We start from the raw sequence: 16,108 nt of genomic DNA on the forward strand, positions 1-16,108 counted from the left end.
TCTTTACGGAAGACCCCTTCAATTTTTCAAATGTCCCTGTACAGTGGCGCCAAACATTTTTAAAGCCGAAGGCAAGAGCGGCCAGAGCTGCAAGCGTTGGTGTTCCACACCAAATACCTGAGGTTATATTCCCTTTAATGAAGAGGAGACATTTTTGAAATTAGTTTAATTATTTTTCTAGCTCATAAATTGTAATAATTCTATCAGGGTTTAAAATGTTTAATAGACTTATCGAAATATCCCCCCTTAACTAAACAAATTTTTAAAAAATTAGCAGATTGCCTATTTATTAATACTATTTTTAAATAAGGAATTTAGTTAGTGCACATTACCACCAAAAGATGGCACACGAAGTCCACCTAGAAGTATTTTCCGCACTTATTTTAACAAGAACGTATTTATTTATACTTAAAGCAACTGTCGGCTCGGTCGTTGCCACCTGTACTATGATATGGCCTTTGTTATTAGAGATGGCAATGAATTTTACCGATTCTTCGAAAAAACGATTTTACTGGAGAGCCTGGTGCCATCTATTTATGTCAAATTAAGTTAAAATTAAAAATAGCCAAATGATAACGTCGTCAGAGAACAATTTATAATTGTTATAATTAGACAACTTATGCTCTATTTACTATTAATGGAGTTTAACCTAAATTATATATCCCATATAAAATATATTGTTAAAAATTACTACAATTTAAGTTATTGGCAAAATTACAAACGAGCCAATCAACGCGAGGGGTACTTTTATGGTCCCTCCTTTCGGTTCAAAATTTAGCTTAAGTAGGTTGTTTTGATTTCAACGCTAGCGACATCTGTCTAAATAAGAGCTAGTTCACGTCGAGCCGACACTTGCTTTAAGTTAATGACAAATTTACAAACGAGCCAATCAACGCGAGGGATACTTTTATGTCCCTCCGTTTGCGTCAAAATGTAGCTTAAGTATCTTGTTTTGATTTCGACGCTAGCGAGATCTGTTGAAAAGAGAGACACTCCACGTCGAGCCGACACTTGCTTTAAGGAGAATCATTATGTCGATCAGGGGAATCACGGTCGAATTTTATCTCGGCACGAGAGGGGGGGAAGGAAAAATGTCACCCGCGTTAACTTCAATCGCGTCAAAAGTAACATTGGCCTTCTTGTTTAGATGTATCTGGCGCGTCACTCGTGACGTAGAAGTGACGTTTCACTATGAAAGCCAATAGACGGTAGCATCTAGGAGCAATAAACACAAGGAGAACGCAGCTAGCCTTTAAAAACGCTAAGGCAGTGTGGTGTACAAATTTCATTGGACAAGCCTTTACGCTGAACGTTTTACAGAAAGGGGGAAGACAATTTCCGAATTTTTCCCTTCCGACGGCAGCAGGCGTTAAAGCGTCTAACCAATGCAAATTGTACGAAAGAAAATGCACGACTTCTGACGGGTTGCGTCCTCCTTGTGTGTGTTGCCCCTAGCTAGCATAAACTACGTTCAGTAGCAGTCAACGGGAAAAAACCCGATGGATCTGATATTTTCCACCGATGAGCTTTTTCGTCATAATGACGTCGTAAGTTGCTGAACGCTTTTATTCAGTCATCGGTGTTTTTTAAAATGGCGTAGCTTTTATAGTAGTTTTACGTCAGTAATGACGTCAGTCATCAGAAAAACGGACTCTTCTAGCCGATGACTTCGGTGAGTAACCGATGACTATCGTGACGTCAAAACGGGAAACGCGAAAAAGCGTACAGTAGGAAACCGATGAGCGCTGCTGAACGTACCCTCTATTTTTGCCTTATTCAACTTGTTAAAAAGTTCCACGCGCGTCTCGATGTTTTAGCGTAAACGGGCTGAGCGATTTCGCGCGTGCTCCCTGAAATATAAACAGTGCGCGAGCCTTTTACGCTAAAATATTAAAGAGCACGTGGAACATTTTAACAAGATGAACAAGGCATTAATTAAAATTCGACGAGTCACTCTTTTTATAAAGATCTAACCTTCAAAACTGAACTGAACTCCTACGTTTCTCGTGACGAAATTGATACACTAAAACAAGTTCGGCAAGCGTAATGACTTGATAGAAAGGTTTATTGAAGGGAACGAATTTTATTTGGCTTAGGAGAATGAAGCTTCCTATAAACTATACATATTCTTGCTTTAACCAAGATGGTATACCCACCTTCGCAAATTTTGGTCGGGTGAGACTTGAAGCCCGCCGGACACTGCTTGGTGTTGGTGTTGGTGTTGGTGTTAGAGTGGCCGCAAACGAACGAGCCCATGGTGTTGGTGCAGTCATGGGACCCCCGAATGCAATTGTGAATGCCCGTCGCACACTCGTCGACATCTGAAAGCGAAATTTGCAAAGAACGACATTAGTGACAGTTTTGAACTGTGACTACGAAGACTTTTAGAATTGTGGGGTAGTTGTGCTAGACAGTATACTACGATAAGTGCTTCCTCCGAGCATAAGTGTAAAATTTGGTTACATAAGCGTGTTTCAAAAGACAGACTGCATTACGGGCTTCGTCGTAATTTTGCGTCCGCTTGCTAACGCGTGACACGTAGCCTCTGACAGCGCCTCACTAGGGGAGATTTTCTTCTTGTGATGACGTCACTCCGTTACTAGCTCTCAGTAAAATATTCCTCAAAGTGACAAACTTATGGAACAATATTAGAGACTTATGCTCCGAGTTTACGTAATAATGTTTTTAGCAAAATCTTGTGCTTGAATGAATAAAAGTGGAAATACCGTGATAAATGGAAATCATATGGTACAAGTGGAAATCTCATGGTCAGAATGTAAATTACATGGAAAAAAGTGGAAATTTTATGGAGCTAGGGGAAATGTCATGGAAAAAAGTGGAAATTTCATGGAGCTAGGGGAAATGTCATGGTAAAAGTGGCAACATTATGGCACTAGTGGAAATGTCATAGTAAAAGTGGCAACATTATGGCACTAGTGGAAATGTCATAGTAAAAGTGACTACATTATGGCACTAGTGGAAATGTCATAGTAAAAGTAGCTACATTATGGCACTAGTGGAAATGTCATGGTAAAAGTGGCAACATTATGGCACTAGTGGATACGTCATAGTAAAAGTGGCAACATTATGGCACTAGTGGAAATGTCATGGTAACAGTGGCAACTTTATGGCACTAGTGAAAATGTCATGGTAACAGTGGAAACATTATGGCACTAGTATAAATGTCATTGTAACAGTGGCAACTTTATGGCACTAGTGGAAATGTCATGGTAGCAGTGGAAACATTATGTCACTAGTGGAAATGTCATGGTAACAGTGGAAACATAATACATTATGGCACTAGTATAAATGCCATGGTAACAGTGGCAACATTATGACACTAGTGGAAATGTCCTGGTAACAGTGGCAACTTTATGGCACTAGTGGAAATGTCATGGTAACAGTGGCAACTTTATGGCAGTAGTGGAAATGTCATGGTAGCAGTGGAAACATTATGGCACTAGTGGAAATGTCATGGTAACAGTGGAAACATTATGGCACTAGTATAAATGTCATGGTAACAGTGGCAACATTATGGCACTAGTGGAAATGTCATGGTAACAGTGGCAACTTTATGGCACTAGTGGAAATGTCATGGTAGCAGTGGAAACATTATGGCACTAGTGGAAATGTATGGTAACAATGGCAACCTTATGTTGGTGCAGTCATGGGACCCCCAAATGCAATTGTGAATGCCCGTCGCACACTCGTCGACATCTGAAAGCGAAATTTGCAAAGAACGACATTAGTGACAGTTTTGAACTGTGACTACGAAGACTTTTAGAATTGTGGGGTAGTTGTGCTAGACAGTATACTACGATAAGTGCTTCCTTCGAGCATAAGTGTAAAATTTGGTTACATAAGCGTGACACTTCTTATTCTTCACACGCAAAAGTTTCACAAGACAGACTGCATTACCGGCTTCGTCGTAATTTTGCGTCCGCTTGCTAACGCGTCACACGTAGCCTTTGACAGCGCCTCGCTAGGGGAGATTTTCTTCTTGTGATGACGTCACTCCGTTACTAGCTCTCAGTAAAATATTCCTCAAAGTGACAAACTTATGGAACAATATTAGAGACTTATGCTCCGAGTTTACGTAATAATGTTTTTAGCAAAATCTTGTGCTTGAATGAATAAAAGTGGAAATACCGTGATAAATGGAAATCATATGGTACAAGTGGAAATCTCATGGTCAGAATGTAAATTACATGGAAAAAAGTGGAAATTTTATGGAGCTAGGGGAAATGTCATGGAAAAAAGTGGAAATTTCATGGAGCTAGGGGAAATGTCATGGTAAAAGTGGCAACATTATGGCACTAGTGGAAATGTCATAGTAAAAGTGGCAACATTATGGCACTAGTGGAAATGTCATAGTAAAAGTGGCTACATTATGGCACTAGTGGAAATGTCATAGTAAAAGTAGCTACATTATGGCACTAGTGGAAATGTCATGGTAAAAGTGGCAACATTATGGCACTAGTGGATACGTCATAGTAAAAGTGGCAACATTATGGCACTAGTGGAAATGTCATGGTAACAGTGGCAACTTTATGGCACTAGTGAAAATGTCATGGTAACAGTGGAAACATTATGGCACTAGTATAAATGTCATTGTAACAGTGGCAACTTTATGGCACTAGTGGAAATGTCATGGTAACAGTGGCAACTTTATGGCACTAGTGGAAATGTCATGGTAGCAGTGGAAACATTATGTCACTAGTGGAAATGTCATGGTAACAGTGGAAACATAATACATTATGGCACTAGTATAAATGCCATGGTAACAGTGGCAACATTATGACACTAGTGGAAATGTCCTGGTAACAGTGGCAACTTTATGGCACTAGTGGAAATGTCATGGTAACAGTGGCAACTTTATGGCAGTAGTGGAAAAGTCATGGTAGCAGTGGAAACATTATGGCACTAGTGGAAATGTCATGGTAACAGTGGAAACATTATGGCACTAGTGGAAATGTCATGGTAACAGTGGCAACTTTATGGCACTAGTGGAAATGTCATGGTAGCAGTGGAAACATTATGGCACTAGTGGAAATGTATGGTAACAATGGCAACCTTATGTTGGTGCAGTCATGGGACCCCCAAATGCAATTGTGAATGCCCGTCGCACACTCGTCGACATCTGAAAGCGAAATTTGCAAAGAACGACATTAGTGACAGTTTTGAACTGTGACTACGAAGACTTTTAGAATTGTGGGGTAGTTGTGCTAGACAGTATACTACGATAAGTGCTTCCTCCGAGCATAAGTGTAAAATTTGGTTACATAAGCGTGACACTTCTTATTCTTCACACGCAAAAGTTTCACAAGACAGACTGCATTACGGGCTTCGTCGTAATTTTGCGTCCGCTTGCTAACGCGTCACACGTAGCCTTTGACAGCGCCTCGCTAGGGGAGATTTTCTTCTTGTGATGATGTCACTCCGTTACTAGCTCATAGTAAAATATTCCTCAAAGTGACAAACTTATGGAACAATATTAGAGACTTATGCTCCGAGTTTACGTAATAATGTTTTTAGCAAAATCTTGTGCTTGAATGAATAAAAGTGGAAATACCGTGATAAATGGAAATCATATGGTACAAGTGGAAATCTCATGGTCAGAATGTAAATTACATGGAAAAAAGTGGAAATTTTATGGAGCTAGGGGAAATGTCATGGAAAAAAGTGGAAATTTTATGGAGCTAGGGGAAATGTCATGGAAAAAAGTGGAAATTTCATGGAGCTAGGGGAAATGTCATGGTAAAAGTGGTAACATTATGGCACTAGTGGAAATGTCATAGTAAAAGTGGCTAAATTATTGCACTAGTGGAAATGTCATAGTAAAAGTGGCTACATTATGGCACTAGTGGAAATGTCATAGTAAAAGTGGCTACATTATGGCACTAGTGGAAATGTCATGGTAAAAGTGGCAACTTTATGGCACTAGTGGATATGTCATAGTAAAAGTGGCAACATTATGGCACTAGTGTAAATGTCATGGTAACAGTGGCAACTTTATGGCACTAGTGGAAATGTCATGGTAACAGTGGAAACGTTATGGCACTAGTATAAATGTCATGGTAACAGTGGCAACATTATGGCACTAGTGGAAATGTCATGGTAACAGTGGAAACATTATGGCACTAGTGGAAATGTCATGGTAGCAGTGGAAACATAATACATTATGGCACTAGTGGAAATGTCATAGTAAAAGTGGCAACATTATGGCACTAGTGGAAATGTCATAGTAAAAGTGGCTAAATTATTGCACTAGTGGAAATGTCATAGTAAAAGTGGCTACATTATGGCACTAGTGGAAATGTCATAGTAAAAGTGGCTACATTATGGCACTAGTGGAAATGTCATGGTAAAAGTGGCAACTTTATGGCACTAGTGGATATGTCATAGTAAAAGTGGCAACATTATGGCACTAGTGTAAATGTCATGGTAACAGTGGCAACTTTATGGCACTAGTGGAAATGTCATGGTAACAGTGGAAACGTTATGGCACTAGTATAAATGTCATGGTAACAGTGGCAACATTATGGCACTAGTGGAAATGTCATGGTAACAGTGGCAACATTATGGCACTAGTGGAAATGTCATGGTAACAGTGGCAACATTATGGCACTAGTGGAAATGTCCTGGTAACAGTGGAAACATTATGGCACTAGTGGAAATGTCATGGTAGCAGTGGAAACTTTATGGCACTAGTGGAAATGTCATGGTAGCAGTGGAAACATTATGGCACTAGTGGAAATGTCATGGTAACAGTGGAAACATTATGGCACTAGTGGAAATGTCATGGTAGCAGTGGAAACATAATACATTATGGCACTAGTATAAATGTCATGGTAACAGTCTCAACATTATGGCACTAGTGGAAATGTCATGGTAACAGTGGCAACTTTATGGCACTAGTGGAAATGTCATGGTAGCAGTGGAAACATTATGGCACTAGTGGAAATGTCATGGTAACAGTGGAAACATTATGGCACTAGTGGAAATGTCATGGTAGCAGTGGAAACATAATACATTATGGCACTAGTATAAATGTCATGGTAACAGTCTCAACATTATGGCACTAGTGGAAATGTCATGGTAACAGTGGCAACTTTATGGCACTAGTGGAAATGTCATGGTAGCAGTGGAAACATTATGGCACTAGTGGAAATGTCATGGTAACAGTGGAAACATTATGGCACTAGTGGAAATGTCATGGTAGCAGTGGAAACATAATACATTATGGCACTAGTATAAATGTCATGGTAACAGTCTCAACATTATGGCACTAGTGGAAATGTCATGGTAACAGTGGCAACTTTATGGCACTAGTGGAAATGTCATGGTAGCAGTGGAAACATTATGGCACTAGTGGAAATGTCATGGTAACAGTGGAAACATTATGGCACTAGTGGAAATGTCATGGTAGCAGTGGAAACATAATACATTATGGCACTAGTATAAATGTCATGGTAACAGTCTCAACATTATGGCACTAGTGGAAATGTCATGGTAACAGTGGCAACTTTATGGCACTAGTGGAAATGTCATGGTAACAGTGGAAACATTATGGCACTAGTGGAAATGTCATGGTAGCAGTGGAAACATTATGGCACTAGTGGAAATGTATGGTAATAATGGCAACCTTATGAATAAAGTGGAAATCTCAGGGTAAAAAGGCGATATTTTGTGGTAAATCTGAAAATCGTTTGGGAAAAGTGGAAAAGTGATGTTAAAAGCGGCACGCGACCTTACCAGTACAGTCTATTCGGGTGTCGTTGTAAACGAAGCCAGCTGGACATCTGGTGTCACTGGTCAGCGGCTTCTTGGGGATGAGCGGTCCTCCATCGAAGAAGTCGACGCTGTTGCCCCTCTTCAGGGGCGATCCTTCGTTCTCGATGCAGTGGAACCCTCCATCGGAGTTGAGGCAGCTCTCGGTGGCCGGGTCGCAGGAGTGCAGTTCCTCGGCGCACTCGTCCACGTCCGCGCAGGCGAACCCGTTCGGGTTGGGTTTGTAGCCAGCGTTGCAGCCGCACTGAACGGAGGGCCCGCCCAAATCCTGGCACTTCTGACTGCAAGGGTTGTCGCTCAGGCACCGATTCCTGGCTGGTTCCCCTGAAAATACGACCATGTTCTTCAAATGCATCCAAAGACCACAGCCTTTGCCTTAAGGGCCCCAAACGTTCCCCAACTGTTCTCAAGGTAAGAATTAAACGAATCGAGCCCAACCCGAGGCCCGAGGACCCTTAAGGGTTTGTGGATCTCTGATATTTTCATTCATTTTAATATTTTTTGTGCATAGGGAATATAAATTGGTAACCATTGAAATATCTGTGTAAGTGTGGAAAGGGTCACGTGACCATACAAAGATAATAGTTAGTGTAGGAAGCTGTTGGGTCGCGTGGCGTGAAGGGGTTGCCACCACCCTCCCTTGCATTGTACTAGTCGACCCCCGGAATTAATGGCTGTAAAAGTCGCTTGATGACTTAGGCCATAGGTAACATAATTACTCATAAGTATGCCTCTGTATAATATTTCCATTGAAAAAAATTCAATGAGACCTTGTTTCACGCGGAACATACATTGAGCGGACCGAAAAATGCAAAAATGCTTATAATCCTTGCATTATTGAAAAGGTTACCATGGAAATGAAATCCTGTGATCCCGAGGTACGTGCTAAACTTGACATGGGCAAAGCCAGAAACGCGCGAGGAATTCTCACTATCTTCCGTTTCCCATCAGTAAAGTTTATGACGCATATTTCGTCACGGAGTTGTAAGTGACGTAATTTACGTCATATCCCGTGAACAAGGTTTCATTAACGAAAATGCTTTTATGGCATACTTATAAGTGATTATGTTACATATGCTTAGGCCTAAGATGGTGCCTTGGGTATTAGCCTAGCTGATTATTATTATTATTATTACTAACGGATTTTAAAATCAAGACATGTGGATTTAGCTGAATTTATTCACGCGACGTACTACCCACCTCTTTGGGCATAGCTTTAACATTACTAAAATTTTAAACCCATCTTCAACACCATGATCTTTCGAGGATATTCTGGCAACGCAGCTGGTTCCAATTTATACTCTCAAAGCTATAGTTTTAGTATATTAAACTTTAATTATACTAACTTGAATTTGAATAGGCGCTTTAATAAAAGACCCCTTATCAAATTCGCCCGGCTAGCCAAAGATCAATATTACAATTCTCCGACGTTTAACCTGCCAATAAATAACCCTGTTACAAATGACCACACCAACGATCGCGTGCGTACCAGGAAAGTCTGGGAATTGGTGTCCGGCTTTTTGGCTGGAGCAACAAGAGTAGAAGGCTTCGTCCCAGGGAGCGCTCAACGAGAAACCTTGGAAGTAGCAGTTCTCGTTGCGTTCGCCGGCCTTGATGCCGAGTTTACAGCCGTCGCAGCAGTCCTGCAAGTACGGAAGTAAACAATTTCTAGAAACGTATTCACATAGGTTATAAAAACCAGACACTAAATCAAAGATTTCAAATAAAATTCCGAGTATTAGTAAAACAAAAACCAAAAATCGAGGATTTGAAATAAAACTCAGAGTAATAGTAAACCAAAAAGAAAAAATCAAGGATTTGAAATAAAACTCAGAGTAATAGTAAAACAAAAAGAAAAAAATCAAGGATTTGAAATAAAACTCAGAGTAATAGTAAACCAAAAAGAAAAAATCAAGGATTTGAAATAAAACTCAGAGTAATAGTAAAACAAAAAGAAAAAAATCAAGGATTTGAAATAAAACTCAGAGTAATAGTAAACCAAAAAGAAAAAATCAAGGATTTGAAATAAAACTCAGAGTAATAGTAAAACAAAAAGAAAAAAATCAAGGATTTGAAATAAAACTCAGAGTAATAGTAAACCAAAAAGAAAAAAATCAAGGATTTGAAATAAAACTCAGAGTAATAGTAAAACAAAAAGAAAAAAATCAAGGATTTGAAATAAAACTCAGAGTAATAGTAAAACAAAAAGAAAAAAATCCAGGATTTGAAATAAAACTCCGAGTAATAGTAAAACAAAAAGAAAAAAATCAAGGATTTGAAATAAAACTCAGAGTAATAGTAAACCAAAAAGAAAAAAATCAAGGATTTGAAATAAAACTCAGAGTAATAGTAAACCAAAAAGAAAAAAAAAAGGATTTGAAATAAAACTCCGAGTAATAGTAAACCAAAAAGAAAAAATCAAGGATTTGAAATAAAACTCAGAGTAATAGTAAACCAAAAAGAAAAAAAAAAAGGATTTGAAATAAAACTCCGAGTAATAGTAAACCAAAAAGAAAAAATCAAGGATTTGAAATAAAACTCAGAGTAATAGTAAAACAAAAAGAAAAAAATCCAGGATTTGAAATAAAACTCCGAGTAATAGTAAAACAAAAAGAAAAAAATCAAGGATTTGAAATAAAACTCAGAGTAATAGTAAACCAAAAAGAAAAAAATCAAGGATTTGAAATAAAACTCAGAGTAATAGTAAAACAAAAAGAAAAAAATCAAGGATTTGAAATAAAACTCAGAGTAATAGTAAAACAAAAAGAAAAAAATCCAGGATTTGAAATAAAACTCAGAGTAATAGTAAACCAAAAAGAAAAAAATCAAGGATTTGAAATAAAACTCAGAGTAATAGTAAAACAAAAAGAAAAAAATCAAGGATTTGAAATAAAACTCAGAGTAATAGTAAACCAAAAAGAAAAAAAAAAAGGATTTGAAATAAAACTCCGAGTAATAGTAAAACAAAAAGAAAAAAATCAAGGATTTGAAATAAAACTCAGAGTAATAGTAAAACAAAAAGAAAAAAATCCAGGATTTGAAATAAAACTCCGAGTAATAGTAAAACAAAAAGAAAAAAATCAAGGATTTGAAATAAAACTCAGAGTAATAGTAAACCAAAAAGAAAAAAATCAAGGATTTGAAATAAAACTCAGAGTAATAGTAAACCAAAAAGAAAAAAAAAAAGGATTTGAAATAAAACTCCGAGTAATAGTAAAACAAAAAGAAAAAATCAAGGATTTGAAATAAAACTCAGAGTAATAGTAAAACAAAAAGAAAAAATCCAGAATTTGAAATAAAACTCGAGTAATAGTATAAAAATAAACGAAATAAAGGATTTTAAATAAAACTCGAGTTTTACTAAAACCAAACCAGAAATCAAGGATTTGAACTAAAACTCGAGTAATAGAATTAAATAAACGAGAAATAAAGGATTTTAAGTAAAACTCCGAGTATTAGTAAAACCAAAACCATAAATCAAGGATTCTAAATAAAACTCGAGTATTAGTGTAACTATAAGTGTATAATATTGTTACATAAGTGTGACACTTTCTATACTTCACGTGCAAAAGTTTTACTGAGAGCTATTCACAAGACAGACTGCATTACGGGCTACGTCGCCGTTTTGCGTCCGCTTGCTTTCGCGTCACACGTAGTCTTTGACAGCGCCTTGCTAGGGAGATATTTTATTCTTGTGATGACGTCTTTTCGTCACAGTAAAATAATACTCCCCAAGGTGACAAACTTATGGAAAAATATTATAGAGTTTAGATAAAAAGGACAACAAATCAACGATATGAAATAAAACTTTGATATTTATAAAAGCAGATATCATAGGGAGTATGCGCAGGGAGTAGGCACTATCGATATTTATGATGGATAAACGGATTCTACTACCAGGTTTACCAGTATAGCGAGGGGTGATTCGCGTTAGTTACGTTGAAAACAAGACGTAGCGCGTGTTAGCCATACAGTACACAACACTTAATTAAGTAGGATAATATAGGATTATACACAAAAAAATTGCATTAGCTTTGTGCGTAGATTTAATTTTGGTCACAAGTATCGCCGCCTACCGACCAAAATTATCTTCACAACAGCTGAAAGTTTAAACCGAAAAATATTGAAATTCAAAAGTCGTCCGCTATTTCTTCTTATATTTAGTTCCCGGATATTAAGGCAGACGGCGCTATATTTCCTAATCTCGAAGTCTATATAGGTTAATATAGGACTAACATTTTTCGAATATCGGATTTAAAGGACAAATTGCCACTGAATATACGCCATTAGAAAGGAGTATTCTATTTTGAAGATAAAAATTATTACGATTTGCTACTTTAAAGAGGGCGTAGCGATAGTTTTCAGCGAAGTATGTCGCTAAATGTCGAGGTATACTAACTTAAACTAGATATTAAAATGAAGGATTTTATGTGAGGACTACTGAGTTGGCTGGTGTATGGTGAGCCTGACTGACCTTGTGTGTCTCTCCTCCCACAGCCGGCAAAACTGCACACTCCCCGTTCTTCTTGGCGGTGTCCTTGCCCGTTTCGCAGAGGGTGTTCCGCTGCGACCTCAGACAGCAAATCTTGAAAGACCACAGGCACAAGTCCTGGTCCTGATCCGCCACGTCCGGGAAACGGGAAGAGCTGCCGTCGCAATTCGAGTACTTGGACGCCCAGTCGTCACCCTTCAGGCAACATTTCTCGATTGCCAGGTGCAGCACACCTCCTGCGGACACGGAAGCCAGTTAAAGGATGCGTTCAATAGAGAGCTGAAACTTTGACATTCCCGCCCATTACCACTGCAAAAATCCCATTCCCATTGCAAAAATGTGAGGTGGCGGGGTGGTTAGCACTTTCGCCTCGCAGCAAGAGGAGTCGGGTTCGATCCTAGCTTGTGGCACTGGGTAAAAACTCGGAACAACTCCTTCCGCGTAGAGTTTGAAAATCCCCACTGGTTTAAGGGGTTTCCCCCGAGTTCTTCGGTTTCCCCTTCCAAAAACACTTGTGGAGATTAATGGTAATAGTTAATGTAGGGAGCTGTGGGCTCGCGCGGCTTGAAGGGCTTGCCACCACCCTCCTACGCATTGTAACCCGGCCACCTGAATTAATGGCTTTAAAAGTCGCTTGATGACTTAGGCCTAAGGTGGTGCCTTGGGTATTAGCCTAGCTGATTATTTTTAAATATCATTCCCATTGCAAAAATATAATTCCCATTACAAATTGTTTTCCCATTGGCCTAGTATTTTCATTCCCACCTATTCCCATTGAAATAATATTATAATTCCCACTCTTTCTCATTGGCATATTATTATCATTCCCACCAATTTTCATTGGCATATTATCATCATTCCCACCCATTACAATTGTCATAGTATTATTACACCCTTTCCTATACACTCTTTTTCGCGGTCTTTTCGACCCCTCTTTATGGCCGCCCGCTAGTCGGCCATTACCTGAAACCACCGGTGGGGGGTCTAGGCTCGGGTCTTTGGTCCCAGGATATGGGGAATGGGGGTTAAGGGGGGGGGGATAAACTCAACATGAACGCGCCCAGCAAAATTCCCAAAAGAAGAGTGTATTGGCATAAAATTATCATTCCGACTCATTCCCAATGGTATAATATTATCATTCCCACCCATTTTCATTGGCATATTATTATCATTACCAACCATTACCATTGGCATAGTATAGAGTAATGGCAGTGCTACGTCACAAGACGTCATCCATGCTTTTTCCTATTCGTAAAAAATTCACGCCCACAATGGCGGCCATGGCCAAAACTACGGAGTGCTACTACTCTATTGTCATTCCCAGTTCCACCCATTATCTAAATTAGCATTCAAGATACAATACTGCGACCAGATCGAAAATAAATTCCCCGCCTCAAAATTACCTGTTCCGTCCATTCCCTGTTCGAAAATAAGGGATATTTCGACAGTTACCGTGGTAAATGTGAAAAATAACCGTTTCCATGTCTTAAAAATTGTCAGAAATCTCCCTCGTCGACTTATTTATATTTTAAGTAAAGGCTTAGCGGAAGATTTGAAAAGCTTTCGAAAGTAAAATTAACGATTACTTTGGTAAAATAATTATAAATTATTGAATCATAGCTTCGTTCAAACTTCCATGTTACTTCAGTAGAAATCACTTTATTATTTGGAAAGTTATATTTTAGTATCACTTTGGTAAAGTAGAGTCCACGACGATGAAAAGGACGATTCGGTAGGTCGTTCACCTTTTCGACGGTATCCCAATAATTTTTGTCGTCCTGCGTTCTTCTTTACCGAAATAATTATAGCTCTGGCAAATTGTTTAATGATAGTACAGGTCTGCTATTACAATTTTCAGGCGTCTGGGAAATATGTTAATTTAACGTATACGTTCGCGTTCATACATTTTGATGGATCTTCCTATAAAGTAAGTTTCTAATGTAGCTCTTACGTCTCTAAAGTTTTGAAGGCAATTTTAGTTCACATCATTCTGAATTTCTGATTACACGAAAACTAAATACTAATATCAATGTTCAATACCATTATTAATATTAAAAGAGTCTCGTAAACAAGTTAATCTAGCGACTTTGATGCCTTTCATTCCGGTGGCCGGGTTGATTTGCGTAGGAGGGTGGTGGAAAGCCCATCATTCTATGATAGCCAACAGCTCCCCACACCTACTATTGCCGTTTTTAAAAAAACCTCGGGGCAAAAAAGTGTGGAGATAACTTGCAATCTCAACGCAGAAGGAGTGGCTCCGAGTTGCCACCCAGTGCCCCAAGCTCTGATCGAACCTAGCTGCCCCCTCTTGCAGCGAGACGAAAGTGCTCATTACTCGGCTACTTCACACGTCAATGCAGATTATCTGATATTTGATTTATAACATTTATGAACGCCACTTCTATCTGAGAATTAATTGGAAACCCTATGCGGATTTATATGTAAAACAAATAGTGCGGGGTGGAGACGTCAGCAATAGGTAGGGTTAAGCTTGTTTTCCACTGGCGCGCGCAACGACGCGTTTCTCAGCTTTGAAACGTTCAAACGTGTTTAAGCGCGTAAAGAAAATAACATTATGACGCGCGCTAGTGGAAAACAAGCTTTAGGCTTCGGTCTACTTAAGTGACAGAAGTTCCTACAAAAATGTAAAATAAGGGGCGACCTAATTCCAAATTAAGGACCTATAAACAAACTAAACTATTAAAATATTAGTTTCTGAAAATTTTGTTTAGATTACAGGATATTATTATCTTTTTATTTTCCCACTGATATTTCTAGGTTTCCCTCTGATATTTTCATGTTTTTCCACTGATATTTCCAGGTTTCCCACTGATATTTTCAGGTTTTCCCACTGATATATTAATGTGTTTCCACTGCAGAGATCTGGGTGGCCCATTAGTTGACTAGATTAATTTTAAAGTGAAGCAGAGTTCACGACGACGCAATACGCGTCTTGGACGAAAGTGCCGCTTACTATTTCTAATTGGCAAGAGAATACTCAGAAGAAATACCGTACTGCCGCCTACCTCAATAAATATCTTGACGCTTAAACTAGTACAGATGGAAAATAAGATTTAGAAACTTATACCAAAACTTACCGTGGACGCAGGAAACGAAACAAAGCGAGGCAGCGAGTAGCGTAAAGAATCCTTTCATGTCCGGATATTCACTTTACTCCGCTCGTATTCCAAGAGGGTGTATTAACTTTTTTCCACGAGCTTGAGAAGCACTAGCCTGTGTTCCCGTAAAATCAATTCATTATGTCGTTACAAAAATCTTTGAACTCTCCACTTGAGAAGCGAGCGTCTAATCTCTCGATATCAGCTGCTGCCAGTGAGTGTCTTCGTGGTCCGACTCGAAATTAAAAGTAGGATATTTAGCGCAAAACACTCGAGATCTCTCTCTCGTTCATGGCAAATGAAAAGAAACGCGCCGAAACAAAATAAACTCGCGACAGAAGTAAATAAGATCCGTAGCTTACGTGAGAAGTCTCCATTCTCTCTAGTATAACATTTCCCACCCTCCTACGCATTGTAACCCGGCCACCTGAATTAATGGCTTCCAAAGTCGCTTGATGACTTAGGCCTAAGGTAGGATTAGCCTAGCTGATGATTATTATTATATCCAGGTTTCGCACTGATATATTAATGTTTTTCCACTGATATTTTCATGTTTTCCCATTGATATTTCCAGGTTTCCCTCGGATATTTTCATGTTTTCCCATTGATATTTCCAGGTTTCCCTCGGATATTTTCATGTTTTCCCATTGATATTTCTAGGTTTCCCTCGGATATTTTCATGTTTTCCCACTGATATTTCCAGGTT

The 16,108-nt window shown here is 38.7% G+C and overlaps 1 protein-coding gene across 2 annotated transcripts in view; it reads right to left on the reverse strand.

Annotated features, from left to right (window-relative positions):
* The window catches only part of LOC149968961 (uncharacterized), a 48,808-nt gene extending 33,176 nt beyond the window's left edge, over positions 1 to 15,632 (reverse strand). The window contains exons 1-5 of one of the 2 annotated variants that reach the window (XM_090155031.1): positions 15,382 to 15,629; positions 12,266 to 12,519; positions 9,281 to 9,434; positions 7,756 to 8,115; positions 2,157 to 2,321 (exon numbers count right to left, since the gene is read on the reverse strand). In XM_090155031.1, the coding sequence (XP_090011157.1) occupies positions 2,157 to 2,321; positions 7,756 to 8,115; positions 9,281 to 9,434; positions 12,266 to 12,519; positions 15,382 to 15,439 (991 nt within the window). In that variant the 5' untranslated portion in view covers positions 15,440 to 15,629. Of the gene's footprint in view, positions 1 to 2,156; positions 2,322 to 7,755; positions 8,116 to 9,280; positions 9,435 to 12,265; positions 12,520 to 15,381 lie in introns of both variants that reach the window. The other variant, XM_090155032.1, reaches the window with a different exon arrangement.
* Positions 15,633 to 16,108: the final 476 nt, after the last annotated feature.

Source organism: Leiobunum rupestre, chromosome 1 (assembly GCF_980474605.1).
Source record: "Leiobunum rupestre chromosome 1, qqLeiRupe1.1.hap1, whole genome shotgun sequence".
NCBI classification, from domain to species: Eukaryota; Metazoa; Arthropoda; class Arachnida; order Opiliones; family Sclerosomatidae; genus Leiobunum; species Leiobunum rupestre.